Source organism: Osmerus mordax, chromosome 20, assembly GCF_038355195.1.
Source record: "Osmerus mordax isolate fOsmMor3 chromosome 20, fOsmMor3.pri, whole genome shotgun sequence".
NCBI classification, from domain to species: Eukaryota; Metazoa; Chordata; class Actinopteri; order Osmeriformes; family Osmeridae; genus Osmerus; species Osmerus mordax.
Genome location: NC_090069.1, coordinates 5622365 through 5649141, shown reverse-complemented (window position 1 = coordinate 5649141; position 26777 = coordinate 5622365). Strand labels below are relative to the sequence as shown.

The following is a 26777-nucleotide window of genomic DNA, read 5'->3' as shown; positions in this document are numbered from 1 at the left end:
AAGAGGTGCCGAATCGTAAATGAAATATTCATAATGTTGAGGGTGCTCTCAGGTATGGAAGTGGCTGCCCCAAATAGGAATTCCATCCCTGAATGTACTTTTAGTAGGGATGGGCAAACGATGCCTTGTGAAGCTTTGGTGGTTTCTTCCGGATTGTGCCGAACCAAAGAGCCGAACTATTGGCGCATTGAAATTGGAGAGCACAGTGACATCTAGTGGTCAGATAAAATTATAGCAGCCGTTTAAACTAACTGAATGAGATGTACCAGTAGTTTCTGACGGTACTTCGCCTGTTAATTATTCAATGTCGTTCATTTTTGTAAGGCTACGTGATGGTCTAATATTCGTGTTCATTCATTAAAACCATACATGTGTATTTGAGAACTGTGTAATTTTCATACAATAAATATGTTTTACTGTGATGTTCAACTAGTCTACATTTATTCATTTAGCATTTAGCAGACGCTTTGGATAAAAGCGTCTGCTAAATGAATAAATGTCTACACCACACTTTGTAATGTTCAGCAAACAGTATAAGGGCGGTAGAATGCTTAAGTGTATGGAAGTATTAAATGACCGCTGATACAGAGTAGTAGCCTACACGACCACTCTGCTTATATAGCTGTCTCTTTCCTTACATTTTGTGATATGTATTGTGAATCAGGGGAATACTTGGGACAGTGGGGATGTGCTTGTGCAATATGAAAAGGCAGTGTACCATAACGGGGTTCGGGGGAATGTGTTTGTGCAACAGTCTTATTTGATAACATTTATAAGTTCTTATCCAGGAACAGGATTTGTTACTTGTTTGTTGTTGTTTAGAAGTGCGCCACAACTTTGAACCAGTTCGTGACGTCTGAAGCATTGAACGTCATCAATCACGTGACATCGTAATTTGACACAAGCTCCAAACCACTTTTTCGAAACTGTGCGTATTGGTTTTGCGACACAAGCATCGATGCATCAGTGCCAGACGTCCCATCCCTAACTTTTAGTACCCATTGCAGCTGCCCTTACAACGTGCATAGGCCTACTTGCATGCAGTTTGTAATCAACGGGGACACTTCGACTCTTCAATTAAAAACAAGAAAATAAAGAAAATATTATGCTCCAGCACCACAGCCATATTCCATTCAACCACCAGAGGACGCAATAGCACCACACTGTAGACAAAGCAAGAATAGGCATAATAGTCTAAATGTAAAAAATGGCAAAAACAAATCTATTTCAAAAACTGATTTACTATTGAGTTATGTCAAAGTATTTCAGGTCACATTTTAGACACCGGCCTACTTAACTGTTAAATGTAGTATATATTTGGCACTTTGAGTATTGAGTTCTAAGTTATACAAACATATGTTAGGCTATATATAACGTCATATACATGAACTATTACAAATAAGCTATATAGTCTTAAAATCTTTGGATGTCTAATTTAGAACATTTACCAAGGTGTTAATCTCGGGATTTCGTTTTCAACAAATATGCAAATGATCATCATGATGATTAGCTACCTGGCGGGTGGTGGTGGTCAACCTGTGTGACAGAGCTTTTGGAGATGGTGCAGTAGCGCATACCCGTAAAACATATAACGTTTTATTTAGGTAAACATTTAGTTTAATTTAGTTTCTGGGCTCGAAATTACTTTGAAAACTCATCCTGTTAAACCTGTTCCTCCAGTTTCTGTGTGGGTAGCCATTTGTCTACGCAGGTAAAGGAAATTGTAAGGAAGAGAATACAGGCGACAATCATGGTTCAGTAACTCAGTTTACCTTAAATCGATGTTGTATTCGTAAAGAAAGGATACATCATCTTGGAGAGTTGGTGAGTATATCCAATATTGATAATGTTGATAGGCTAATGATTTAAGGATTAAAACACACCTAGACCCATGCGATTCAGGTGGATCTTGTAGTAGCTAGTAGCCAACATGTCCTCTAGTTTTGCTACAAAATTGTAACTAAAATTAAATCTAGAGACCAATGTTTGTGTATATATATAAAAAAACAATACTTTTTGGTCGTGCTTTGAGTTCGATTTGAAACTTTCTCTCGTGTAGTGGTCTTATCTTGGAGAATTTTTTCAACTTTATACGCCACTTACTACACCGAATTACTATATAGGCTAGCCTACGTTAAAGTTCATGAATTAATTTTTATATCACACGGTTTGCCATGCTAGGGGAGGAATATGGCCAAGGCTGGCTGCGCTATAAAAAACAATCCATCTTTTTCGTTTTTCCGTTTTACACACACACACACACACACACACACACACACACACACACACACACACACACACACACACACACACACACACACACACACACACACACACACACACACACACACACACACACAGTCACACACACGTAGCCTAATATTGTGGTAGACAATAAGGACACTGTAGCCTTAGTTGTTAGCGTAAATTACCACCAGATTGACACCAACTCCAATTTCCTCAGGTCTAAAAAGTTCATATGGACCTAATAAGGCTGACTTGATATATGGTGACAAACTGACTACCCGGCGGCAAAGTCACCCTCATGAAAGGCCAGCGGCACCAGTCTGATGCCTTCCAATAGGAAAATCTAACTTTCTCTATGGAAATAGATGCCCTTTTAAATTAATTTAAATTTCACCTGTGAGTCAAATGGTGCGAACTCAGTTTGTAGGTAACTTGACAGCAGCAGATTTAGCCCCGTAAGGGGATGACTGTCATTATTGTATGTGTCAGCTGAAATGTAATGGTTTTGAATAAAGTAATGAATAGTTATAATTCCAAGTTGGCCTTTCCATTTCACTGTCTAGACTAACGAGCTAATCAATTTGTGTATTCCCTTTGTATTTCATAAAAAATATTGTGTCATCGAGTCAGAGAAGATGTAGCCGACTTTCTTTCACAAAGGAATGGATGGATCATTTCTTCAATGGACCTGTTCATTGAGTATGAGTGTCTCAGTAAGGCACTTCAAATGATGAGTCCTGCTGTGAGGAACATCATTTAGGTGTTGAGCTCTGTTGGGGATAGCCTACAGGAGGTAATGCACTGTGTGTAGGATAGGGGATTTTCCCAGAGTAATTAAAAGACATAAGTGGTGGTGATATCTAGAGTAAGCCTAGCTAGGATAGGTCAGTGGAGGTGGGATGCATTACTACTGAGGAAGCAGTTTATACAAATCATTGGCGACTAAAATGAAGCCTGTTCCCTGCTTTCTCATGACTGGGTTGAGGGCTGGCGAATGTCAAAAAATTAAGATGGCGGAAAACAGGCCTTTGTGTGTGTGTCCCCTGACTCAGGTTACAAGTCAGGCAGGTATGTAGCGTGACTCCTTTTGAAGGTGCTGAATGCTATCCCTCTCGCCCCCTCCCCCTCAACCTTGTTGCTATAGCGCTGCCTTAGGCCAGATGCCCAAACCTGTTTGCTGGAACCGTCTAACCGCGCAATAGTGTTTTTTTTTTATTATTATTTTTTTATTTTTTTTAACACCACGGTGTGTGTCTTTTGACCACAGGACAAGTGAGGGTGGGGCACTAGTTTTAGATGATACCCTGAAGTTTGTTTCTCCTACTTGACTTTCCTCAATGTCAATTAGGTAACATGTTTTGGGATTGAGGTTCAGGCCACAGTAACCCAGTAGCATTTATTGCGGTGATATGTCAGATTTGAATATCTTTAGGGGGGGGAACAAAATCTACTCTTTAGAGAATGCTATTTGATGCTCTGTGCTCTGCCAGGACATTTGATTGTCAAACATGTAATTTAACTAGTCATTGCCTTTTGTAAACATGTCCATCACACACACGCACACACACACCTCAAGGGGTTATCACCACTGTAAACATGTCCAGATAAAGCACTTTTAATTATATACATTAGTAATTAGTAATACAAATAAAAATAGTGGATTGGTGTAAGCAGGGGCTGGTGAGACTACCTAACTGACCAGACAACTCATTCGAAATCAATCAGCAGTAAGGAAGTCATTGCTGGTCAGGAAGATGGAATCAAACCTCAGCAATGGTTCCATCAGAGGACCAAGGATGTTATCAGTTAAACATTTGAGTCCTCTCTATATATTTAGTTAAAATGTGGGAGTAATGTTGCATTGCTTCACAGTTTCCTTATGCAAACAGAGGTGTGTCACTCGAGAACCCAGCTGTGTGTGCAAGCCTATTTTAGGTGTGTAGGCTGGATCTGATATGCTGTCACACCCACTTCAGTCAAACCAGTCTAGTGATCCTACTCCAGCGATATATGAGGGTTTTCCGTGTCCGTAGAGCGTTCACAGGTTCAGTCGGGGACATTTCCTACCACTTTAAAATATGAATTAAATGTTGGTGCTTTGTCACGACAGGTGCGCAATCTTTTATTCAGTTTCTGAATACACTATCCCTGAAAATGTGTCACATAGGCTAGTTCAGAAATTTAGAACTGTAGCCTTAAAACAAAAAGCTATGCCCTTTGTTCATACAGCATTCAGTTACTAACATGCCAGTCTGCCCTCTGTTCAACACCTTGAGGTTTCAGTAGTTGAAGGTAATTACTGAGCCATATCAAACCTGCTAATTGGCTAAAAAAAAACATTAGTTATCAACCAAGGTCCTGGGAGTGCCAATAGGCTTACAGAACAGACCACTAGACCATTGCTGGGAATTATCATACTTTCCAGATGCCTTGTTAGGGGAATTAAATAAGTTTGAAAACACAGCAAAGGTATTTATTTTTGTCAAACTGAGTGATGGCTAAGAGGCGACTTGCATTTTCTTCTCACTGTAATGTGGCGTTGTAGCATTGTCAGCAACAGAGGGGAGGAACAGTGAGGAGACTATGGTTCTGGTGATGATGGCCAAAGGCTACATACCATACATATTTACCTCTTACCCAGAGACACGGGCAGGGTGCTGAACAATGGAAATTGTCAAATCACCTGCAGATTAATAAAGTTATGAATGTTAAGTGTGTAACTTGTAGAGATCCATTCTTATTCAAATTACCACTGCCAATTGCCACTACCCCTCATTTAATCCATTTATTTTTCCGTACAAGTTCTCTCAAGCACAAAGGACCATTTTGACAAAATTAACTTTGGAACCCTCTCTTCCACCCTCACTCTTGTTCCTCTCTTCCTGTCTCTCTGTCTTTCAGTGCCTCACGCCTCACCATGAGTCGCCCGCGATCAGACTCCCAGGGTTCCTTGGGGCCCGACGATGAGGTCATGCCGTACAGTGATGATGAGACGGATGAAGAGTTGGAACCAAGCTCAGAGGGAGAAGGGCCCTCAGGTGACCCCCAGGAGACGGAACAGAAGTTGGGCGGTGAGTTTAGACCTGGAATCAAGGGCCCACCTTCAAAAGCAGGGATGGAGTGAATCTTGTACTGCCCACCACCGCATGTTGATCTTATGGATACTAAGAGACGTAGAGCTCTGGAAAAAATTGAGACCCCTGCACCTTTTTTCTTTCACTTTAAAACAAGTTGAAAAGGACAATTCGGAGTGAGGAACGGAAGGGTAACATTTGTGAGGAATGGAAGGGTAAAAGAGGCCACTGCAAATTTTACCCTTCCGTTCCTCACTCAGAATTGCAGTGGTCTCTCAATTCTTTCCAGAGCTGTATGTCAGGTGTCAGGTGGCTGAGTGGTTAGGGATCGGGCTAGTAATCAGAAGGTTGCCGGTTCGATTCATGGACGTGTCAAATGACGTTGTGTCCTTGGGCAAGGCACTTCACCCCTACTTGCCTTGGGGAGAATGTCCCTGTACTTACTGTAAGTCGCTCTGGATAAGAGTTTCTGCTAAATGTAAATGTAATGTCAACTCTCATATCTCCTCTTTTAATGTGTCGTGGAGGTGTGGTTTACGTCTCTCAGATACACTTCTTTGAAAAGTTCAATTTCTGTCTTTTTTTTCAGAGTTTGGCTGGAGGGTCAAGGCAAATGACAGAGACTTTTGTAACCTGCCTGAATTTCAGAAGAAAATCTTCCTGTGCCTCAAGAAGAGCAAGTATTCAGTAAGTGCAAGTACAACTCCTTTCTTTCCCCCTCGTTAGTGGTGGTGGGGTGAAAAAATATGGATAAAAGCTTTGGATAAAAGCTCTGAGCTTTTATCCAAAGCAAATATTTACCAATCACCCAAAGGGCCATGTTGGAGTAATAGGTGCTGTTTGACAAGGTATTTTACAGGGGAAGTACCAATGGACCATACATTGCCAAAAAGTTGTTGGATGTACTTTGGGTCCGAGTAATGGAAAATAAATCTAAATGTCTTCATTGTGAACATGGGGTTCCCTTATTATAACTCACTACATATACTAGCCTGTTTCACAGTGTGCTGGGGAAGGTCAGCCATGTTAGTTGAGAGCTCTGACCCTAACGTTCTGGTGATGGACGGCCCTGTGTTGAGTTGATGCTTAAGGGGCATCGTGGGGATGTAAACAGATCCTTCCGGGTGTGGTGACCCGTATTAGAGTTTCACATTATGGGGGATTCAGTTCAGATGGCTGTCTGTGACCACCTTCCCACTTCCTGTAGAGACGCACCTTGCGATTACGAGCGGATCCACTGAAATGCATGGCCGCCTGTGGAGAAATGTGTGGTCAAAAGGGTTGTGAGACGGGATGTGACCTGTAGCAGATGGCCACGCTGCTCCTAAAGCAGCACTCCTCCACACCCTGTTGCCCCCGTTAGATGCACTTATCACTGCCCCTGGTGTACACGTCGCTTGACACAGATAAAGACTGTGCTCGTCCACTTACGGTCACTGACCCCCCCCCTCCACACACACACACACAGACACCACCTCCCCTCTCCCTCGGGTGGTATCAGATGTTGTGACTGTCGTTGGTTATGCAAATGACCCTCGGTGAGCAGTATGGAAACTTCCACTCAGCTAGCAGGGTGGAAACTTCCACTCTGAGTAAGAGCTAGGGGCTGCTGAGGAAGGGAGGCCCTGACCTGAAAGCTAGGCTCCTGCACATGCATCTGGGTACACTCCTCCCATTGTCCCCCTTTCTAGCTTCCCATGTACATCAGAATCAGAATAGTGTTTAATCGCCAAGTAAGTGGTCGCAAACAGGGAATTTACTTTGGTGGGCAGGTGCATACAGTAAACATAATAAACAAGATAAAAGTCAACGTTTGTCAGGTATTTCAAACTTGGGAGGTTCCTAACACGCAGAGTGGGGATGTTGGTCTGGCTTCCTCTTCATCGCCCCAACATTTAAAAATTAAACGTCACGCGTCTTCAACAGTTCAAATAAACTTGTATCTTTGGTCTGTCTCGCCGTTCTAACCCAGGTTTTCTTGATTTTGTCCGCAGGGGAACGCAATCAAGACGTACAAATACAACGCTCTCACTTTCATACCGCTGAATATGTTTGAGCAGTTCAAGCGGGCAGCCAACCTGTACTTCCTCGCCTTGCTCATCTTGCAGGTCAGCTCTACGATGAACACAACCCGTCCTGTCTAACGACCCAGCGTTTAAATCCCTCTGGTGCTCGTCAGTTATGCTCCTCAGTGTCAGCAAGACAACTGAATCATAGATTCAGCTGGTTTAATACCGTTACAATATTTGAATGGTGATTTACATCCATGACGCGGTAGGATCTTCATCAATAGATGGGCGTATGTGTCCCGCACCACTGAACGAACATAGGCAATCGGGCTAGTAATCTGAAGGTTGCCAGTTCGATTCCCGGCCGTGCAAAATGACGTTGTGTCCTTGGGCAAGGCACTTCACCCTACTTGCCTCGGGGGGAATGTCCCTGTACTTACTGCAAGTCGCTCTGGATAAGAGCGTCTGCTAAAGTAAATGTAATGTAAATGTAATGTAAATGTAATGTAAATGTAATGTAAATGTAATGTAAATGTAATGTAAATGTAATGTAAATGTAAACACCATCTGATCTGACAAGAAAGCCCACTGTTATATTTTAGGATTGTTTTTTAGTTTTTTAAAGGTTTACATTGATTTCCTATTTCCTTCTCCTTGACCATCAGATTATTCCGCAAATCACCACACTGCCTTGGTACACCACGTTGGTACCTCTAGTTCTGGTGTTAGGAATCACCGCCATCAAAGACCTGGTGGACGACCTGGTGAGTGCCCAATCCGTGCCCTTCGGCCATCTGACTGGAAATGAGGAAGTGCATTAAGACGCTGCACTTGCCTATCTGAAGCGTGTGCCTTGTAACTTCATGATGTTTTGGATGTGGCCCGTTGTGTTGCCTGATGTGGTCATGCTTTTACTCTGCTCCTCTGATAGGCTCGCCACAGGATGGACAAGGAAATCAACAACAGGAAGTGTGAGGTCTTACTGGATGGCAGGTAACTTATTAACCAGATAGGCTATGTTTCTTGATGTGCTCATTAGCCTGTAGGCTTGCATCATTAGTGAGCACAAATGTTTACTAAACATGACGCAACATGAATCTCTAAAGTTATGGGTTCAATTGTTTTTGAGTCACAGGCAGAAACTGAAAATGGTAGGCATACAATAAAAAAAATCGTTGTCGTTGTTATAAACCAGGTTTCAAGAGTCAAAGTGGAGAGACATTCATGTCGGTGATGTGGTTCGTCTGAAGAAAAACGATTTTATTCCAGTAAGATCACTCATTTGTTTTCAGGCGCACTATACAATTTTACAGTGCTAATGTGTCTCAATGAAGTGCCAATCTAACTTGTTCAACTTATCTGCGTACATTTTCATTCAGGCCGACATTATGATGCTGTCGAGTTCCAACCCCAACAGCCTTTGCTATGTAGAAACCGCTGAACTGGATGGGTAAGATGTTTTTCATATGCATTTTCGACATTCATTTATCAGCCCGTAGGTTGAGTTGTCGTTTCTTTGTGTGTTTGTAAATAGTTGTTCTTTGATTAGATCAGTGTGGACATAAGGGGGTGCCTGCTTTTATGATCTGGGCTGATGGGGAATTATAAAAAATAAAATAAAAATAGTGACTTGTAACAATTAGTCTGGTCCAACTTGATAACATTCTAAACATCTGCTTATCAAAAATACAATTGTCTATCGGCTTTGCAAACTCGATTGATGTCGTGATTTGATCTGCACATGTGCTCCTTTTATGTAGCGCATAAATGTCAATGGACAAATCCTATATAATGACTATCCATTTGTCCATTTATCCATTCACACAGGGAAACTAATCTGAAGTTCAAAATGGGCTTGAGAGTTACGGACGAGAGACTGCAGGAGGAGAGCCAGCTGGCCAGGTTTGACGGTACGTAAATACGAGGTTATCACAGCCAGAGGAACAGATAAGCTTTCTTGATAATTTCTGTTTACTTGTGTGGTGGGAAACGGGAGGAGGTTGGATTCTCTTCTCCTAGTTCTGTGTAACCTAAATCTCACAAAAGCAGTTTTTGGATGTAATAATGATGTTGTGTGATAGCTAAATTGCCATTTAAACATCTAAGCCAACTCAAATGTGATCCATGCAATTTTACAGACAGCTCACCATGTCAACCACATTAGTAAATGTAACAATGTTTCGGTCGTGCTTTTTGCAATTGAACATCTATCCCTGTCCTTTCTCAATCCCCAGCCATGATCATATGTGAGGAGCCCAACAACCGCCTGGACAAGTTCACAGGAACGATGCGCTGGAGAAAAGACAGCTTTCCCCTGGACTTGGACAACATGCTGCTAAGAGGCTGCACAATCCGCAACACAGACGAGTGTCATGGCCTGGTCATCTTTGCTGGTACGCGCGCGCACACACCAACACACATAGACACGCTTGTCTTGGCAGGGACACAGGCGAAAGAGGTCTCGCACAACGTTTTTGAATAAACAAACCCTGTTGCAGGTGCTGATACCAAAATTATGAGGAATGGGGGCAAGACCAGGTTCAAAAGGACTAAGATTGATGAACTTATGAATTACATGGTGTACACGGTAAGATGTGTCCATCAACCTTGTTCCACGTCTTTGTAGTTCATCATGAGACATTGCCAGTCATCTATGGACTCCTCTCACTGTTTTGATTCACGTCTCGAATGGACCATCTAGATCTTCGTCCTCCTCATCCTGGTATCATCTGGCCTGGCTATTGGACACACCTTCTGGTACGAGGAGATAGGCAGCAAGGCCTGGTATCTATATGATGGACTGGACCAACAGGCCTCATACAGGGGCTTCCTCAGTTTCTGGGGCTACATCATCGTTCTCAACACCATGGTACCCATTTCCCTCTACGTCAGGTGAGAACAATGACACCACAGTTCCCCTGACCTATCGCCGTCACAAAGAACGTTCTTTGACCCCCGAGACCCTTGTCCAGACTTTTTTTTTTCAACCCACCAGGACCCATAAAAAGCTACCGTTTTATTCTTGACGTGGCAAAATAATCCAATCGTTGTCTGTGTTTTGTGGTCGGGGTCTAGTGTGGAGGTGATCCGTCTGGGCCAGAGCAAGTTCATCAATTGGGACTTGCAGATGTACTACGCTGAGAAGGACACGCCCGCCAAGGCTCGCACCACCACCCTCAACGAGCAGCTGGGCCAGATCGAGTACATCTTCTCAGACAAGACGGGCACCCTCACGCAGAACATCATGGCCTTCAAGAAGTGCACCATCGGAGGCCGCACCTATGGTTCGACCGAATTTCCCCCTCTTTTTGCATATGTTCGTCTGCTCTACCGTTGACCTACATCCACCCCCCTTGTGTGGCTAGATTCATGTCAACACGTGTTTCCTTTGCAATTTGGCAGGAGATGCAACCACTGAGACGGGCGTGTCTCTAGAGCGCGGCAAGGTGAGCCAATCGATAAGCCGTCATAATCGTTCCCTTTGTGTCGTCTACTTCCACTTTGTTTCCCAGAATGCATCTCCTCCTGGCTCAGGCATGACTCTGACGATAGCATGACGGGTGTTTTTTGTCTTCTTTCTCTTGTCTGTCCCGTCTGCAGCCTGTCGACTTCAGCTGGAACACTTACGCAGACAAGAAATTCGACTTCCTGGACCATTCCCTCGTGGCTTGCATCCGCTCCAAGAAGGACAAGGACACTTTGGAGTTCTTCAAGCTTCTGTCCCTGTGTCACACTGTCATGGTGGAACAGAAGGAAGGTGAGAGCGTGAAGCCCACCCAGCACATTTACATTTAGAGTAAGTACAGGGACATTCCCCCCGAGGCAAGTAGGGTGAAGTGCCTTGCCCAGGGACACGACGTCATTTGGCACGGCCAGGAATCGACCTGGCAACCTTCTGATTGGTAGCCCGATTCCCTAACCGCTCAGCCATCTAATCTCCTCTCGTTCTTAGATGAGCTGGTCTACCAGGCCGCCTCGCCGGATGAGGGCGCCCTGGTCACCGCGGCGAGGAACTTTGGCTTTGTGTTCCTGTCTCGAACACAGGACACCATCACCATCAGCGAGATGGGGGAGGAGACCACCTATGGGATGCTGGCTCTGCTGGACTTCAACAGTGACCGCAAGCGCATGTCCATCATCTGTGAGTTGCTATCGCGTCTGACACCGTTTTTGTAAGATCCGAGGGCCTGCTTGGTTCTGTAGCACAGGGACTGCTCCCACTGTGGACGGACGGATTTTTGTAGTTCCTATGCATGTTAAAAAAAAAAATATATATATATATAGCCCCCTTGAGGATAAAAAATAAAAAAATAAAAAAAACCTTTACTCTACTCCTCTGACAGTGAAATTCCCTGACGGACGCATCCGATTGTACTGCAAAGGCGCCGACACGGTCATGTATGAGCGTCTGCATCCCAACTCCAAACACAAGGATACCACTCAGGCTCATTTGGACGTGAGTCACCTCAGGAAAAGCCCCTCGGGTCTATTGACCTACAGTAGTTGATCCCAAAACCACATGAATCATCCATAAAACGTCCAGATAGTTAGTGTGGTAACCATGCCCCCCCCTGCCTCTCTGCTGTAGGTCTTTGCCAACGAGACTCTGCGTACCCTGTGCCTGTGCTACAAGGACATCAGCCAGAAGGACTTTGACTCCTGGTCGAGGAAACACAAGGCTGCCAGTGTCGTCATGAGCAACCGAGAGGAAGCCCTGGACGAGTTGTATGAACAGATCGAGAACAACCTGATGGTGAGATCTACTGGCGTGTATGGGCTTGTTTCGTCCTCCCTTCATTCCGGAGGGAAGCCTAGATTCCTCCAGGCTTGGAAACAAAGGTCTCTGTGTTTGGTCTCTGTAGTTGATTGGAGCCACAGCCATCGAGGACAAGCTGCAGGATGGAGTCCCGGAGACCATCGCCAAACTGGCCAAGGCTGACATCAAAATCTGGGTCCTGACTGGGGACAAGAAAGGTATGTGTCGGTACCCATGGCATAAAAATGTTCAGTCTCAGTTAAATTATATGAACTGGACAGTAGACTACTGTATCCAGCTATGTTTTGCCATCATGTATATTTGTAATTATACATGGACTGGCAAAAGTAGATGTCCCTACTTATAATAAGATTGAGATACTGAGACCATTTTCTTGTTCTAGAAACTGCTGAGAACATTGGCTACTCCTGTTCGCTACTGACAGACAACATGCAGATCCACTATGGAGAGGATGTGAAGTAGGTTTGAATCTCCCTTCCGAGCTGGGGCCAGGTTTGAGAATGAGTGTACTGGGATCATCTTATGTCTAACTGCTTTCCATATGACCGTGTGGGACAGTGTGAAGCTGACCACTCGCCAGGCGAATCGCAGGAACAATCCACTTGCCAGCGGTCTCAACCGGAAGAAGGTACAAGATCCGTTCTTCACAGAGCCTGGCAAGAACGCTCTGATCATTACTGGAGGCTGGCTGGTAAGTGTCTTCCATCTCCTTTGACATTTGTCCTTGCTCAGTAATCTCCCTGTAACAACCCCCTCCCCCCACTCCTTGTCCATACCCGCAAATGCAAACCACACACACACACACACACACAGGTTTCACGTCTTGCCTACCAATGAACGTCTACCCCGCCGTCGTGCTGTCCCCCCCCCCCCGTCCTCTCGCAGAACGAGATCCTGTACGAGAAGAAGAAGAAACGCCGACGGTTCCGCCTGCGCCGACTGGGCAAGAGACCGCCGTCCGCCAACCCCCAGGACGGGCAGCCCATCGACGACTGGGAGAAGGAGATGCGCCAGGTGGATTTTGTGGACATGGCGTGCGAGTGCGAGGCGGTCATCTGCTGCCGCGTCACGCCCAAGCAGAAGGCCAACGTGGTCAGCCTGGTGAAGAAGTACAAGAAGGCCATCACCCTGTCCATCGGAGACGGGGCCAACGACGTGAACATGATAAAGAGTAGGAATTCATTTCATGAATAATTTTTTTTTGTGGTTTATGCTGTCATTTAACCCTTGTGTTATATTCTGGTCATTGTGACCCACCGTCGTATTGCGACAACTTTACCCCATACAAAAACAAAGTGAAGCATTTTCTTTTAACCGTTGGGCTGTCTCAGACCCCGCACATTGCAAAGGTTAAAATAAAACAATTTTTATTTGTTTTTGTATTGGGTAAAATTGGGTAAACACAACGATGGTTCGTTATGAACCTTTGGGTCATGTGACCCGGGGGCAGCACAAGGGTTAAGAGGGACTTACACATTCTGGCAACTGTAATTGTAGGCCTGTATGTGAATATGAACGTTCCCCTTGTTGAATTCCAGCGGCAGACATTGGCGTGGGCATCAGTGGTCAGGAGGGCATGCAGGCCGTGATGTCGAGCGACTACGCCTTCGCCCAGTTCTGCTACCTCGAGCGCCTCCTGCTGGTGCACGGACGCTGGTCCTACATCCGCATGTGCAAGTTCCTCCGCTTCTTCTTCTTCAAGAACTTTGCCTTCACCCTGGTCCACTTCTGGTACTCCTTCTTCAGTGGGTACTCCGCCCAGGTGAGGCTAACTCTATGGGAAGCGGAGGGGGGGGGGGGGGGGGGGTCATATCTTTAGAAACGCGGAACACTTCTCTATTAGCTCAGTGCGTCACCTGCAATACATGACTGTGCACATTTTGTATGCGTTATGTTCTATTTGCAAAACAACACATTGTCCTTTAGACACAGTTGGAAAATACATTTTAAAGAGGCTTGTTTTGCTGACAAATGTGTCCCTTCCCTTCTCAAGGTTGCTTACGAAGACTGGTTCATTACATTGTACAACGTCTGCTACAGCAGCCTTCCTGTCCTCCTGGTTGGCCTTTTGGATCAGGTAAGACTGGCTCATCCAGTAGCCCAGAATAAACACACAACACAGCATGGCTGGATAAATAACACTCCGGATTGCGATGACGCCTAATATCCGTGTTCTGTTTCCTCTTTACACAAGGATGTGAATGATAAACTTAGTCTCAAGTTCCCCAAGTTATACCTCCCGGGCCAACAGGGGGCACTCTTCAACTACAAGAACTTCTTCATCAGTCTCTTCCATGGGATCTTCGTGTCTCTGATCACCTTCTTCATCCCCTATGGAGCCTTCCTGCAGACCATGGGCCAGGACGGAGAAGCTCCCTCCGACTACCAGTCCTTTGCTGTGGTTACCGCATCCTCCCTCATCATCACTGTCAACCTGCAGGTAGTTATGGTGATACTTTCTCAGGAAGTAAAACAATAAATAACAGACAATTTACGCCGAGGGATTTAGTCCAGGAAACGAGACTGTGACCTATTAATGGGTATATTAAACGTCCTCCTTCTCCGATTCTCTCAAGATATCACTGGACACATCGTACTGGACGTTCGTGAACTGCTTTGCGGTCCTTGGTAGTATAGCGATATACTTCGGGATCATGTTTGATATCCACAGTGCAGGGATTCATGTTATCTTCCCTTCGGCCTTCACGTTCACTGGTGAGCATGTGTTGTGTTGTGCCTTACCTATGCTTCAGGTAATTATTCGGGTTTAACCTCCATGCTCTTTAAAACCAGGTGCTGGCCACAGATACAAATGATTGTAATGATGAACTTCAAATGCACTAAAGCACATGTTTCTGCACAGGAGTGGCCTCCAATGCATTGAGACAGCCCTACCTGTGGCTGACCATCATTCTGACTGTGGCTATCAGCCTTCTACCTGTCATCTGTATTCAGTTCCTTCACAAATCCATATGGCCTTCTGTGGGGGACAAGGTAAGGCCTACTTTCTTCTCACATAAAGACTTGTTTCACTGACGTCGTCCAGAGACGACCCTTACTTTTGCAACTTCCTTCTTTGGATCCATATCATGGATGGTATGTAACGTGGTTTTATAAAAAAAAAAACTAACTTCCAGGTCCAGAGAAACAGGAAGAAGTATGAGATGGAGGAGGAGGAGGAGAAGAAGAAGAAGCCTGCTCCGTTCCAGCGTGGCCGACAATCCCGTCGATCCGCCTACGCCTTCTCTCACTCCAGAGGCTACGCTGACCTCATTGCGTCTGGCCGCAGCATCCGACGAAGGCCCGCTGCACACAGAGACCCCCAGGACAGCATCAGGGAGGTCCCTCAGAGAGAGGCAGAAAACATTTAACGGGCTGGCCTTATAGGCCTAGCCCACCCTATGAACAGACTAACACGGAATAGCACACTGAAAACCACTGTTTAATGGTGGTGGCCTAATATTATTGCATGACAATGATTAACTCAGGATAATACAGCTTTTCTTTTGTCTCCCCCTCATGGACTATTGGGGAATAGCTTGTTACTGGTGAAAATACATTTTGTTTGGTGAGTAGAGCTACCTGTTCTGCTGCCGAATAATGTGAAATATGCCAGGTATGCAAAGTTTTCAGGATTTTTTTTTGCTGAAATTGTAAGCGCTTTATTTAAAATTGTGAATAGTATAGGCTTATGTGACCCTATTGACTGTAAATTGCTTACTTGCAGAAGGGTGTCATAATCAGAATTTCTGAGGGCATGATATCACTAGTTTATTTTCCGTTTTTTTTATTGTTCTTTTATTCTGTCCTCTGCTAAATGGCATTTCAAACTTATTTTATTTAAGGAATAGTGATATTTTAAAGCAAAACAAGTTGTCTACACTGACCCCAACAAATCAGTTCCTCTGGACAATATTATCCATTATAACTTGTTTCTAGCCAAATTACTCTAACTGCAAAATGTCTCAAAGAATATTATTCAGCGAAGTGTCAGTCAGTTGTGTTCTGAAGTCCGTTCTGTCAACCCTCTTTAGATTGTGCATGGTTTTGTTATGAGACTACTGTTAGTAAATAGGTATGGCGGTAGTTTGACATGGCTAAAATTAGAGAAATTAGCACAGCTTGAATGCGTCAGTTAATTTGTCATTTTTTGCCACAATTGACTGTTCTGATATCTAATCGGATCATGGGCCAAATATATGCAGAAGACTAGCTGCAGTTTCATGTCATAACCAGTTACAAGATACAAGATATGATATGGTTCTTATTTGTGGTTATTTGTTGTCTTTTTGGAATTCTGGAAGGGAGCTGTAAGGAAGGACACAATGTGGCCTTATCTTTTATAACCTATTTTTGTGTACTGATGTAAAATACTTTGTAAAATGACAAGGAATAAAGGCAGACTAAACATGCACACTTTTGTTTCTCTGAGTGTCTGGATGAAAGTAGGCTACAGTATTGTATTTAGTCTTTACGTCACTGATCATCCATTGACGGCAACGTTAACAGCTGTCGTGTAATCAGCTGAGCAGAGAGGATCTCTGCAGAGGGTAAATATCAAGGCGTCTTAGAATTTTCTAGACGTACTCGGATATACAATTTTTATCAAGAAGTTTCCCAAGAAAAGGATGTCCCTATAGAGTAATTTTCCGGTAAGTGAAATTTATCAATGGACACATAAAGCCGTTTTTATAACCCGGAAGCGACGACATTGAAGGTATTGCTACATTTGCTAGCTACACCAACGACGTTCGTTTGGGTGTTGCAGGGTCACATGACTGTCGGGGGATTTAGAAAATAATGCACACATTGAGTTGGGGAATATGTTTTGAATAACAAATGGGATTTTAAATTAAATAATATATCTACCTTGATCAAACTTGAATTCTCACCCCATATTGTTTAATGTTGGGTCACAACAGTTAATGCAAACTGCGCCGCAGGACAGCCCGTCTCCATGAAAGAAATATCCCAATGTCAGACGCGAGTTAGCTTGAAGGGTTGCTTCTATGTTGTTAGCAAATTCTGTATGTTTACAAATGGATATTGGCTGTCCTTATCTACATCCACACACATATATATATAGCCATATCATTCTAATTTCGTAGTTTGTCAAGGTGTCGTAGGAGTTTGTATCATTTGCAGTTTTTCATTTCACCAACGTAGCTAGTTAGCTATCTAGCTGTAGCCATCGACGTTATCTAGTATCTAGCCAACCAGTTCGTTCTCCACTGCAAATAAGCTTATTGTGGTAGGGTTTCATAGATCCAAGCACTGTCTTTAACATCAACCTATTCAAGGACTTAGCTGCCCAACATTCTGCGTCTATCCGCACAATAAAGGGTCTATTGCTTTGCAACATGCCACTTAATCGTTAAAATGTTTTCATGCATCATCACACACACCACCACCACTCGGCAGTAATCAAGACGAGACTGGCATACGGTAGCTGATGATTATAAGCCAATTTCGCTGTATTAAATATAATGCATTATAATATTGTGGGGAGGTATGGAGTCACTTGCTTTAAATCAACTTGTGTATTTAGGCTACAACCTTATATGAACCTGAGTCCTTTGGGAGAACTAGCTCATTTAGGCTAAGATTTGGAAAACGACTTGTTCCCGATCATTACTGTTTCAGTAGGCCTGTTTTAGCATTTGAGTCACCTCTGAGAAGAACCCATTGCCAGTTGGTAATACAGTAAGGGTATATCCTCAAAGCAAGACAGCCCAAACTGTGACATGTCCTAATGTCTGACACATTAGGCCATATCATTTGAAGGGAGGTTTTCTGCATGCTACACTGGACGTATCACACCAGGTTATTTTTCCACATGGCAGTTGACGCTGTCACAACAATATCAGTTAAAACCACATCTTTATTATTGTTAGTCTAATAACTAATATACAGTGTTGGACGGTTTGGCTCGACAGAAAGAGAGATACAATGTAATGCAAGCCAGGATGCAAGCATCAACGTACCCTTATCTCACCCTAAAGATTTTGCTTTAGCCTTTCTGTATCTCCTGAAGTCTGTCAGATGAACCAATAGCATAACCATAGATTATTTTGGTTCATTCCACACTTTGGTTGGCTGCACAGTAACCTCAATCTATGGATCAACCTACACACGACTAGTTTAGTCTTCTGCTTTGGAATGTGTGACTGTGTATTGATTGCTTTGAAAGCCTGTGGATGGATTGGCAGCCCACACATTGAAAGCCGTGTGTCTAACTTGCTGTTCAGACTGCAGAGTGGAATCCTTCATAGAGCGACAGAGATTGTTTTTGCGTTCGTCGTTTGAGTAGAAGGGTCCAATATCAGGTTTTCAGAATGAAGCTGTTGCAGATTGCGAAGATGAAAGTGATGTTTCGAAGGTTGAAGTTCACCCTGAGAAGGCATGAATGTACCAGGTATTGTGCTACCCTCTCTACCATACTGTACTAGTCTTTTGTATTCATGAGGCATCGGCTGTAGTAGGCCATTGTGCTTGTTTGCTCAGATATGAAAGAAAAGGAAAATGGTGAAGGAATTCTGACTAGGCTTGTAGAAATCGTATCTTTCGTTTCTTTAGCTAGGAACTTTTTGCTAAGCAACTGGGATGTCACCTGTTGGTTGAGAGACTGATGACCAACCGCCCAATAAAACATATTCCATTCATTTTATTAGCCTAGATGTGTATTAGGGTAGGCTAATGCATTTCTTTTCTCAAAATGTCCTTTACTATGAGGCTATAGTTTTGTGAGGAATATTCTCATGCTCTCACATTATTTGGTATGCTGGTGACTAATGCAGAAGAGCCACCACAGGGATGCAATCAATATGGATTGCATAACACTGACATAACTGATGTTCATGTAACTGGTTACAAATAGGGTTTGCCAAACAGTGTTGTCCTGTTTGGATGTTTGGCTCGATTTAGGGAAGGGTCTCATAAGCAAAGTATTGAGAGGATCTTAAAAAAACAGTCTTCTTTTTTATTAATTGGTCAGTGTTGGGTCTTTAGTTTTGAGGTGGCAAATGTTTTTTGTTGTTGTAAAGTAAGTACGTATCTTAGTTTTAGGCTATATCTACAACAAGAAGGATTGAATCCGGGTTCAACAGGCCTGCCCCCACTGAAAGGATCATTTTGTGGTATTGTTATGATGTATCCTAATAATCACTGAGGTCTGACAGGCTGAGATTACAATCTCATTGAGATTACAAACTCACTGTTTAGATGACCTTCTGAATAGATTTTTGTGTAGAGGATAAAATTGGAGACTGAATTGATCTTAAACTACTCTAATGTGCCAATAATTCCTGTCTCTGACCCTAGTGTTCCAACCATGTGAACATGAACTGGCATGAACTCTCCACTCACTCACTCACTCACTCACTCACTCACTCACTCACTCACTCACTCACTCACTCACTCACCAACTCACCTGCCTCTTTTCTCTTTCTCAGCGCAAGAGAAACCATGTCGGGAAACAACTTGGTTCTACCCATAGTGCTGTGGGGCCGCACGGCGCCCACTCACTGCATCTCCAGCCTGCTGGTGATGGATGACCTGGCCACCATCATCACGGGCTGCCACGACGGACAGATCTGCATCTGGGACATGACCTCTGACCTGGAGGTAAGATTTAAAACACTCAGGACGACATGCCGGAGACGACAATATTAAACCTGCAGCCTCTTACTGAGAAAAAAAGTCCAAATTCAATCTGCATGATCAGGTATTATAACGGGGACATTATCGATATGGGGTTGCCTGTCATGACCTGTCATTTAGTGCATGTTAACAAACCGGCGTGCTGTATGCAGATCTGTCCCAGGGCCATGCTGTTTGGCCACACCGCCTCCATCACATGCCTGTCCAAAGCCAGTCCGGGCAGCGACAAGCAGTACATCGTCAGCGCCTCAGAGAGCGGGTGAGTAGTGAGCCTCGCCGTAAACACACACACGCAGAGCGGGAGAGAGAAGTGGGAATCCTTTCGTCGCCCCAGGGGGCAAGAGCTCAGCAGTGCAGGAGAAACTGGGGGGGTGACGCTAGAAAGCACAAGCGCTCCGTTCCATAATAGATACTTTGACGTTGGAGTGGACAGGATTCTCGTTGCGTCCATGTACAGTTACTCGACTGTTACATGGACGCGAGTAGTCTTTCTTCTCCACCACCAGGTCAAGGAAAAGGATTCTGAACCAGGAGAAGGTAACAGCGACTGTACAAAGCAGGGTTGTCCGTGTGCGCGTGTTCCTGGCGGGTTCTCCCTGGTGAGCGTGTGTTTTGCGTGCAGGGAGATGTGCCTTTGGGACGTCAACGACGGCCGCTGCATCGAGTTCACCAAGCTGGCCTGTGCCCACACCGGGATCCAGGTAGGGCTCTCCCACATGGTGCCCACCCCCTCCATGCCCATTCCCCAAGAGCATAGCATGGAGAATGACCCCACTCTCCCCCGTCCGTCTCCCCAGTTTTACCAGTTCGCCATCGGGACGGAGCGCGAGGGCCGCCTGCTGTGCCATGGCCACTACCCGGAGATCCTGGTGGTGGACGCCACCAGCCTGGAGGTGCTCTACTCCCTCGTGTCCAAGATCTCCCCCGACTGGATCAGCTCCATGAGCGTCATCCGCTCTCACCGCACGCAAGGTCAGCCAATCACCAGACAGGAGGCCGGATGTTCCCTCCTGCCTACCTCTGGTGGTGGACATAGGCCCCTAGGCGTAAAACCAGCAGGCTCGGGTCATTAAATGTCAGTGCCGTCTGTGTTTTGTGTGCTTAAAAACGTCTCTGTGACCCCTTTTACAGAGGACACCGTGGTTGCTGTGTCGGTCACTGGGATACTGAAGGTGTGGATTATCACCGCTGACGTCAGTAGGATGCAGGTACCGTACTGAACTCTACGTGATACCCCACCATGCAGGTATGTGACGGCAATACAAGACTTCAAACATAAATATACGCGCGCGTGTGTGTGTGTGTGTTTAGGACCTGGACCCTGTGTTCGAGGAGGAGTCAAAGCCCATCTACTGCCAGGGCTGCCAGAGTATCTCCTTCTGTACCTTCACACAGCTGTCTCTGCTGGTGGTGTGCTCCAAGTACTGGAGGGTGAGCGGCCAAACTGCCTTCCTCACTGACTCCTCATGCAGACACTCAGAAAGACCAGATCAGACACGAGAAGATAACCTTGCGCCATGACCTGTCGGCAAATAGCCCGGTAAGAGTTCTGACATTGTGCACGTGCTTGTATGCGTGTGGCAGGTGTTTGACGCGGGAGACTACTCGCTGCTGTGCTCGGTGCCCAGTGAGAATGACCAGGCGTGGACAGGGGGAGAGTTCATCGCCGCCGACAAGGTCATCATCTGGACTGAGGACGGCTGCAGCTACATCTACAAACTCCCTGCCAGGTGACACGGACGACAAACCCCTCTGGAATTGACGTTGTCGACACGATCGTCTTTGTGGAACGTGTGTGTGAGCTGACCCCCAACCTGTGTGTGTGTGTGTGTGTCTCCCTAGCTGCCTGCCCGCCAGCGAACACTTCCGCAGCGACGTGGGCAAGACCACCGAAGGCTCCATCCCGCCTCTCGTGTACAGCATCGCAGACCGCTCCGACAAGCAGGTCAATCCCTCCTCCTCATCCTCTCCTCCTCCCTGTTCAGTGTCCATCACTCTGTCACACATTCTGGTACAGAGGTTCAGGAGAGCTGATCTAGAATACAAAAAAAGATCTGTTTCTACGTCACGGAGGACCTTTTTAAACCCGCAACACTTCCCCCCCCCCCCCACACACATTTGAATTGAGCATGAATCGGTTGTAGCAGGTGCCATTTGACATAACTAGGCAGTGCCAGTGCCATCTTTTTTAAAGTACCTTGGTGTCATATGTTGTTAGTGAGTGTTATGTTTTGTCTTCATGGTGTATTTTGTGTAATTTCTTTAGGACCTTTAGCCTGTGTATGTATTAATTTGCTGTCTGTGCTTTTTGTGTTGATTTTGTTACAATTCTTTTGATCTCTGTCTACTGTCAACCCCCCCTCCCCCTACTCCCCACACCCCACCCCCACCTCGGCCCCCGGGGCCCGCCCTCAGATTGAGGGGGGTGGTGAGGGGGTAGACATGCTGTGCCTCCCTGCCAACGAGTGCGACTTGGAGCTCTACATCCCAGAGCTGCTATACCACCACCAGCCTCTAGAGGCACCAGTAAGCCCCAGTGTACAGCAGGAGAGAGGCGCACTCTGGCCGACCACAGGGGGCTCCTCACGCTTCCAATCAGGGGTTCAGTCACGGGGGGGGGGGGGGGGGGGCAGAAGGGCTCGGACACATGCCTTGCCCCTCCTTTTTTCTGGCCACCGTTTTGATCCACAAATTAGCATGCAAACAAAATCCTAAAATCTCGGAACTTCAACGAATTGGAAACGTTTTTGCCGGACGAATGCCTTTTCATTTGAAGCGACAACACTTGTGATGACTCTCTGATTGACTCGCATGACGTAGTTTATGCTGGATGTCGGTCAATCCAAATCACACTGTGTTACAGTGTCTCCAAAACCCGGTAGCGAACTGAACAGTGATTGGACGCCTCCAGGGCGACGTGTGATGTGTGCGCCTCTCCGATGCTGTCTGATAGTCAGTTCCCACAACTCTCATTGGCTCACCCTGGTTCCATGCTCTTCCCACTAAACACTCTCCAAACCATTTTTCCCCTCATTTATCTTCAAATGGGAGAAGATGCATGCAAAGTCCCAAAGCTGCTTTTTCATGAGACACAAATTGCCCCGGTTTTTCAGATGAACAAAAGCCCAGATTTGTTGCTGTAGCAGTGAAAGATATTGTATGATTAGACATTCTATTTAGTATTCCCCCCCCCCCCCCCCCCCCCAAACTGTAATATCAATGACCCAGGATAGGGTCATTGGGAAAGGTGACCTATTGCTCATGCTAGGACCTTGTAATTGAAGCCGTGGAAGAGAGATGGAAGCTGTGCTTGTAGTGCTCTCTGTGTGGCTTCTCTCTTCTCCTTCCTTTGTCTTAACCCTTGTGCTGCCTTCGGGTCACATGACCCAAAGGTTCATAACGAACCATCGTTGTTTTTACCCAATACAAAAACAAATAAAAATTATTTTATTTTAACCTTTGCAATGTGGGGGGTCTGAGACAGCCCAACGGTTAAAAGAAAATGCTTCACTTTGTTTTTGTATGCGGTAAAGTTGTCGCAATACGACGGTGGGTCACAATGACTGATGGGTCAGAATGACCCGAAGAGAACACGAGGGTTAGCGCTCCAGAAAACTACTCTGGAGTCTTGGTTTCAAATCTTACGGCTGTTTAGTTAGACTTTTTCAAATCAAATCTGACTGGTGGTTCAGAGACGAGTGCCTCCATGGCTTGAGTGTGTGTGTGTGTGTGTGTGCGCGCGCGTGTGTGCGTGACTGATTCGACCAAAAGGTTGAATAGGCAGGACCAAGCAAGGTTAAAGATCTTTGGTGGCACTTTGCATGAACCCTGTGGCCATCCAGGATGCTCAGACAATCGGACGTACTCTCACGTTCGCACACAGATGCATAAAGCGCAGCCCGACTCGTCCAACAGCCTGCTTCACATATTCATGCTCACTCACTTCCCCAGGCGATAAATGTACACACATAGACCTTCTTCCTCACTAGCCTCTGAACACAATAGGAAATACACACCAGCAAACGAGAACATACACATAATCTGTGAATGCCGCGTTCATGTGCGGTAAGACTATCCCGCCATTTTGGAAAGTCAAGGTGAGACTGACCCCCCCCCCCCCCTCCACCTCCCTCTTGATCTCACTTTCCAGTCATGGCCCTCAACGCCCTGCTCATGACCTTTCTGAGCATCTACCTCATGTCAGACGACATACCTAACCACAGAGGCCACCATAACCCACCGGGGGGATCTGCTGCCATCCCATTCCTTTCCGTTACCGTGACAATCACATTTGGAGCCCTAGCATTTCCTGGAAAAAAAGGGAGGCCTCGTTAGCCTGTTTGCCACTGTGCCTTTTTCTTTATTGCAGGTACACAGTTGTCAAGGGTAAATTGGTCTAGTAAAAGACCAAGGTCCTGCATAGAAAAGGTCAGGCAGTGAAGGACCATTAACCACGCACATCCCATATCGATATCCAGTCTCCGTAGGTTTGTGGCAAACAAAAAGCAGATCCCAAGTTAAAGACCACTGTCGTCCCTAATGGTGTCCCCCAACATTAGTTCTCTCTTTTCAAATGTTGTAAAGCTGATTTCTGTCAAAATGATTCAGTGCCTCGCTGCTCACAGAGTTTAAATGGACCCCTATTTAAGATGAGGTTATTGCATGAAAAATAACATTCTAAGCCCTTGAGCTTTAGGCAGTTCATTCAGATGTTGTAGCTAGACAAGAGTAAAGTGATGGGATTTCTAAAAGCTAAAAGTAAACTGCACTTCCCGGAGCATGATATTCTGTCCTCTGCAAGCACCTCTAGCCCCGAGCAGACATGTGGTCTGTTTAGATCCTTGGTAAGAACAAGCCTTTGCTACCCTGCTCCCATTTTCACCTTTGACCTCCTAAACAATCCCTTTATGCAACGCTGAAGTGTTTCTCTTGAAGGTAATGTTTGTACCCAATATTATCATAAAGGATGTTGGGTGAGCTCTCCAAAAGCTTACTAGCACTAAGTCAAAAGAGTTCAGATGACAATAGTGCTACAAAGTTTCTGGGAAGCTCTTCCATAGTTATAGATAGCCCCCCCCCCGATCGATTTCCTCTCTGGCCCCCCCTGCTATGCTGTCTAGAGCTTGTCCCCCCCCCCCCCCCCCCCCTCCCTGTCCCCAGACGTGGTGCTAACACGGTCTGGTCTGTGCCCCCCCCCCAGCTTCTCATCTGCCCCCCGGTGACGCGGTTCTTCTACGGCCGCCGCGAGCCCTTCCACAAGCTGCTGGTGCAGGGGGATTCTGCCGGACGCCTCTCCCTGTGGAGCATCCCCGACGCCTCCCCTCCGCGGCCCCCGGCCTCCGCCGCAGGTGTGCACTCACTCTCTCCGTGGGAGAGGCTTCCAATCCCCGACTCTTCACACGGAACACGTATAACCCTGTGCTGTTGTGTTTGACGTCTCTCGTCTTGGGTGTATATTAAGGTACTCGTTTTATGCTGACTGTAAATACTTTCGCTTCGTCTGCCGGTGTTTGCTGGGGGTTACCCGTCGATCACTAGGTGGTGCAAGAGACCAAAATCTCGCCAACCTCAGTAATTGTCAGTTGGTTGACGTTGTGGAGAGAACGCCTCGGTCTGAGGGTGATTTTGGAGGTTGCTGATATCCCAGTGGTTTGAGGTCGTTTAGCTTCTGATCCTTTTGATCCTAAAATGTGTCTTTTGCCACTGACTTATAACTGTTTAGTATTAGGAGTCGCACAGGGAACAGCGTTGGATCACATTGGAAATAACATGACATCTAGTGGCCATAACGTAGAAGTAGTCCTCAGGGTACAGCTTCTCCACATCTCTTAAAACAACCACAAGCACACAGTCTTAAAACAACCTTAGCCCACCCCAGAACGCTGAGACGGATGACACCGCCTTCCACCAAACCCCTCAGCACAGTTCCTGTCCCGTAGACGACAAAGTTAAATAAAGAGTCCATCGATCCATCGATCCATCGTATTTACAAACGATCTCCCCGGGGGGTGTCCCAGAGCTGCAGGTGTCCTCCACCATCAGTCTCCAGGAGGCCTTCGACAAGCTGGCCCCGCTGTCGGCCGGCATCATCGACCAGCTGAGCGTCACGCCCGGCGTGGAGGAGCCCATCAAGGTGACGGCCAGTGTGTACATCCCCTCCCAGGGCAGACTGGTGTGCGGGCGCGAGGACGGCAGCATCATCCTGGTGCCCGCCACCCAGACCGCCATCGTCCAGCTGCTGCAGGGGGAGCACATGCTGCGCAGAGGTGAGGTGGTGAAGGGGTGGGGTGGTGAAGGGGTGAAGGGGTGGGGTGGTGAAGGGGTGGGGTGGTGAAGGGGTGAGGTGGTGAAGGGGTGAGGTGGTGAAGGGGTGAGGTGGTGAAGGGGTGGGGTGGTGAAGGGGTGAGGTGGTGAAGGGGTGGGGTGGTGGGGTGGTGAAGGGGTGGGGTGGTGAAGGGGTGAGGTGGTGAAGGGGTTGGGTGGTGAAGGGGTGAGGTGGGGGTAGGGTTTTTCATTTCCCGTATAAGTACGTCCGATCATTTGTGATCGTGTGTAAAAAAAACCCCCAAAAAACAAGATACTGATGCTATGTCGCGCAACTTTCCATTCGCTACTATTCAGACCATGCTAACGTGCGTCTGGTGTGTTTCTGTCTCTCCGCCCCAGGTTGGCCTCCCCACCGCACCCTGAGGGGCCACCGCAACAAGGTGACCTGCCTGCTGTACCCCCACCAGGTGTCCCCGCGCTACGACCAGCGCTCGCTGGTGTCCGGCGGCGTGGACTTCTCCGTCATCGTGTGGGACATCTTCACGGGCGAGATGAAGCACATCTTCTGTGTCCACGGGGGGGAGATCACCCAGCTGCTGGTGCCACCAGAGAACTGCAGCGTGAGTCTGCTCGGCCTCTCCACCCTCCGATTCATACCCTGTTATCGGCAGTTGTTTTACCTTATTTTGAATGGTCTTTACATAAAATTGAATTGAATTGATTGAAGTGATAGTATGTTGTGGT

At 46.1% G+C, this 26777-nt stretch overlaps 2 protein-coding genes across 2 annotated transcripts in view; both read left to right on the top strand.

Moving 5' to 3' along the window:
- Positions 1 to 1589: 1589 nt before the first annotated feature.
- On the top strand, positions 1590 to 16521 carry LOC136964362 (phospholipid-transporting ATPase IC-like). Its single transcript, XM_067258456.1, has 28 exons — positions 1590 to 1824; positions 5149 to 5318; positions 5911 to 6008; positions 7316 to 7429; positions 7996 to 8094; positions 8262 to 8323; positions 8526 to 8598; positions 8710 to 8780; positions 9158 to 9240; positions 9565 to 9723; positions 9829 to 9917; positions 10032 to 10222; positions 10406 to 10614; positions 10733 to 10776; positions 10931 to 11087; positions 11283 to 11471; positions 11674 to 11786; positions 11919 to 12083; positions 12193 to 12304; positions 12490 to 12565; positions 12666 to 12798; positions 12993 to 13278; positions 13646 to 13869; positions 14101 to 14184; positions 14302 to 14547; positions 14684 to 14822; positions 14971 to 15101; positions 15245 to 16521. Exons 2-28 carry the CDS (start codon positions 5165 to 5167, stop codon positions 15476 to 15478), a joined length of 3735 nt encoding a protein of 1244 aa, XP_067114557.1. The 5' UTR covers positions 1590 to 1824; positions 5149 to 5164; the 3' UTR covers positions 15479 to 16521.
- A 102-nt stretch (positions 16522 to 16623) lies between these two features.
- Positions 16624 to 26777, top strand: part of LOC136964555 (WD repeat-containing protein 7) — a 28100-nt gene continuing 17946 nt past the window's right edge. The window contains exons 1-12 of the mRNA XM_067258713.1: positions 16624 to 16759; positions 19559 to 19730; positions 19919 to 20025; positions 20389 to 20467; positions 20564 to 20738; positions 20898 to 20974; positions 21078 to 21197; positions 21351 to 21496; positions 21609 to 21711; positions 24967 to 25114; positions 25784 to 26032; positions 26433 to 26653. Of these exons, the coding sequence (XP_067114814.1) occupies positions 19572 to 19730; positions 19919 to 20025; positions 20389 to 20467; positions 20564 to 20738; positions 20898 to 20974; positions 21078 to 21197; positions 21351 to 21496; positions 21609 to 21711; positions 24967 to 25114; positions 25784 to 26032; positions 26433 to 26653 (1584 nt within the window). The 5' untranslated portion in view covers positions 16624 to 16759; positions 19559 to 19571. The remainder of the gene's footprint in view (positions 16760 to 19558; positions 19731 to 19918; positions 20026 to 20388; positions 20468 to 20563; positions 20739 to 20897; positions 20975 to 21077; positions 21198 to 21350; positions 21497 to 21608; positions 21712 to 24966; positions 25115 to 25783; positions 26033 to 26432; positions 26654 to 26777) is intronic.

Coding starts and splice junctions, on each gene's coding strand:
- LOC136964362 (XM_067258456.1), top strand. CDS start 5,165: ATGAGTCGCCCGCGATCAGACTCCCAGGGTTCCTTGGGGCCCGACGAT. Junction 12,799..12,992: donor TCATTACTGGAGGCTGGCTG/GTAAGTGTCTTC, acceptor GTCCTCTCGCAG/AACGAGATCCTGTACGAGAA. Junction 13,279..13,645: donor CGACGTGAACATGATAAAGA/GTAGGAATTCAT, acceptor GTTGAATTCCAG/CGGCAGACATTGGCGTGGGC.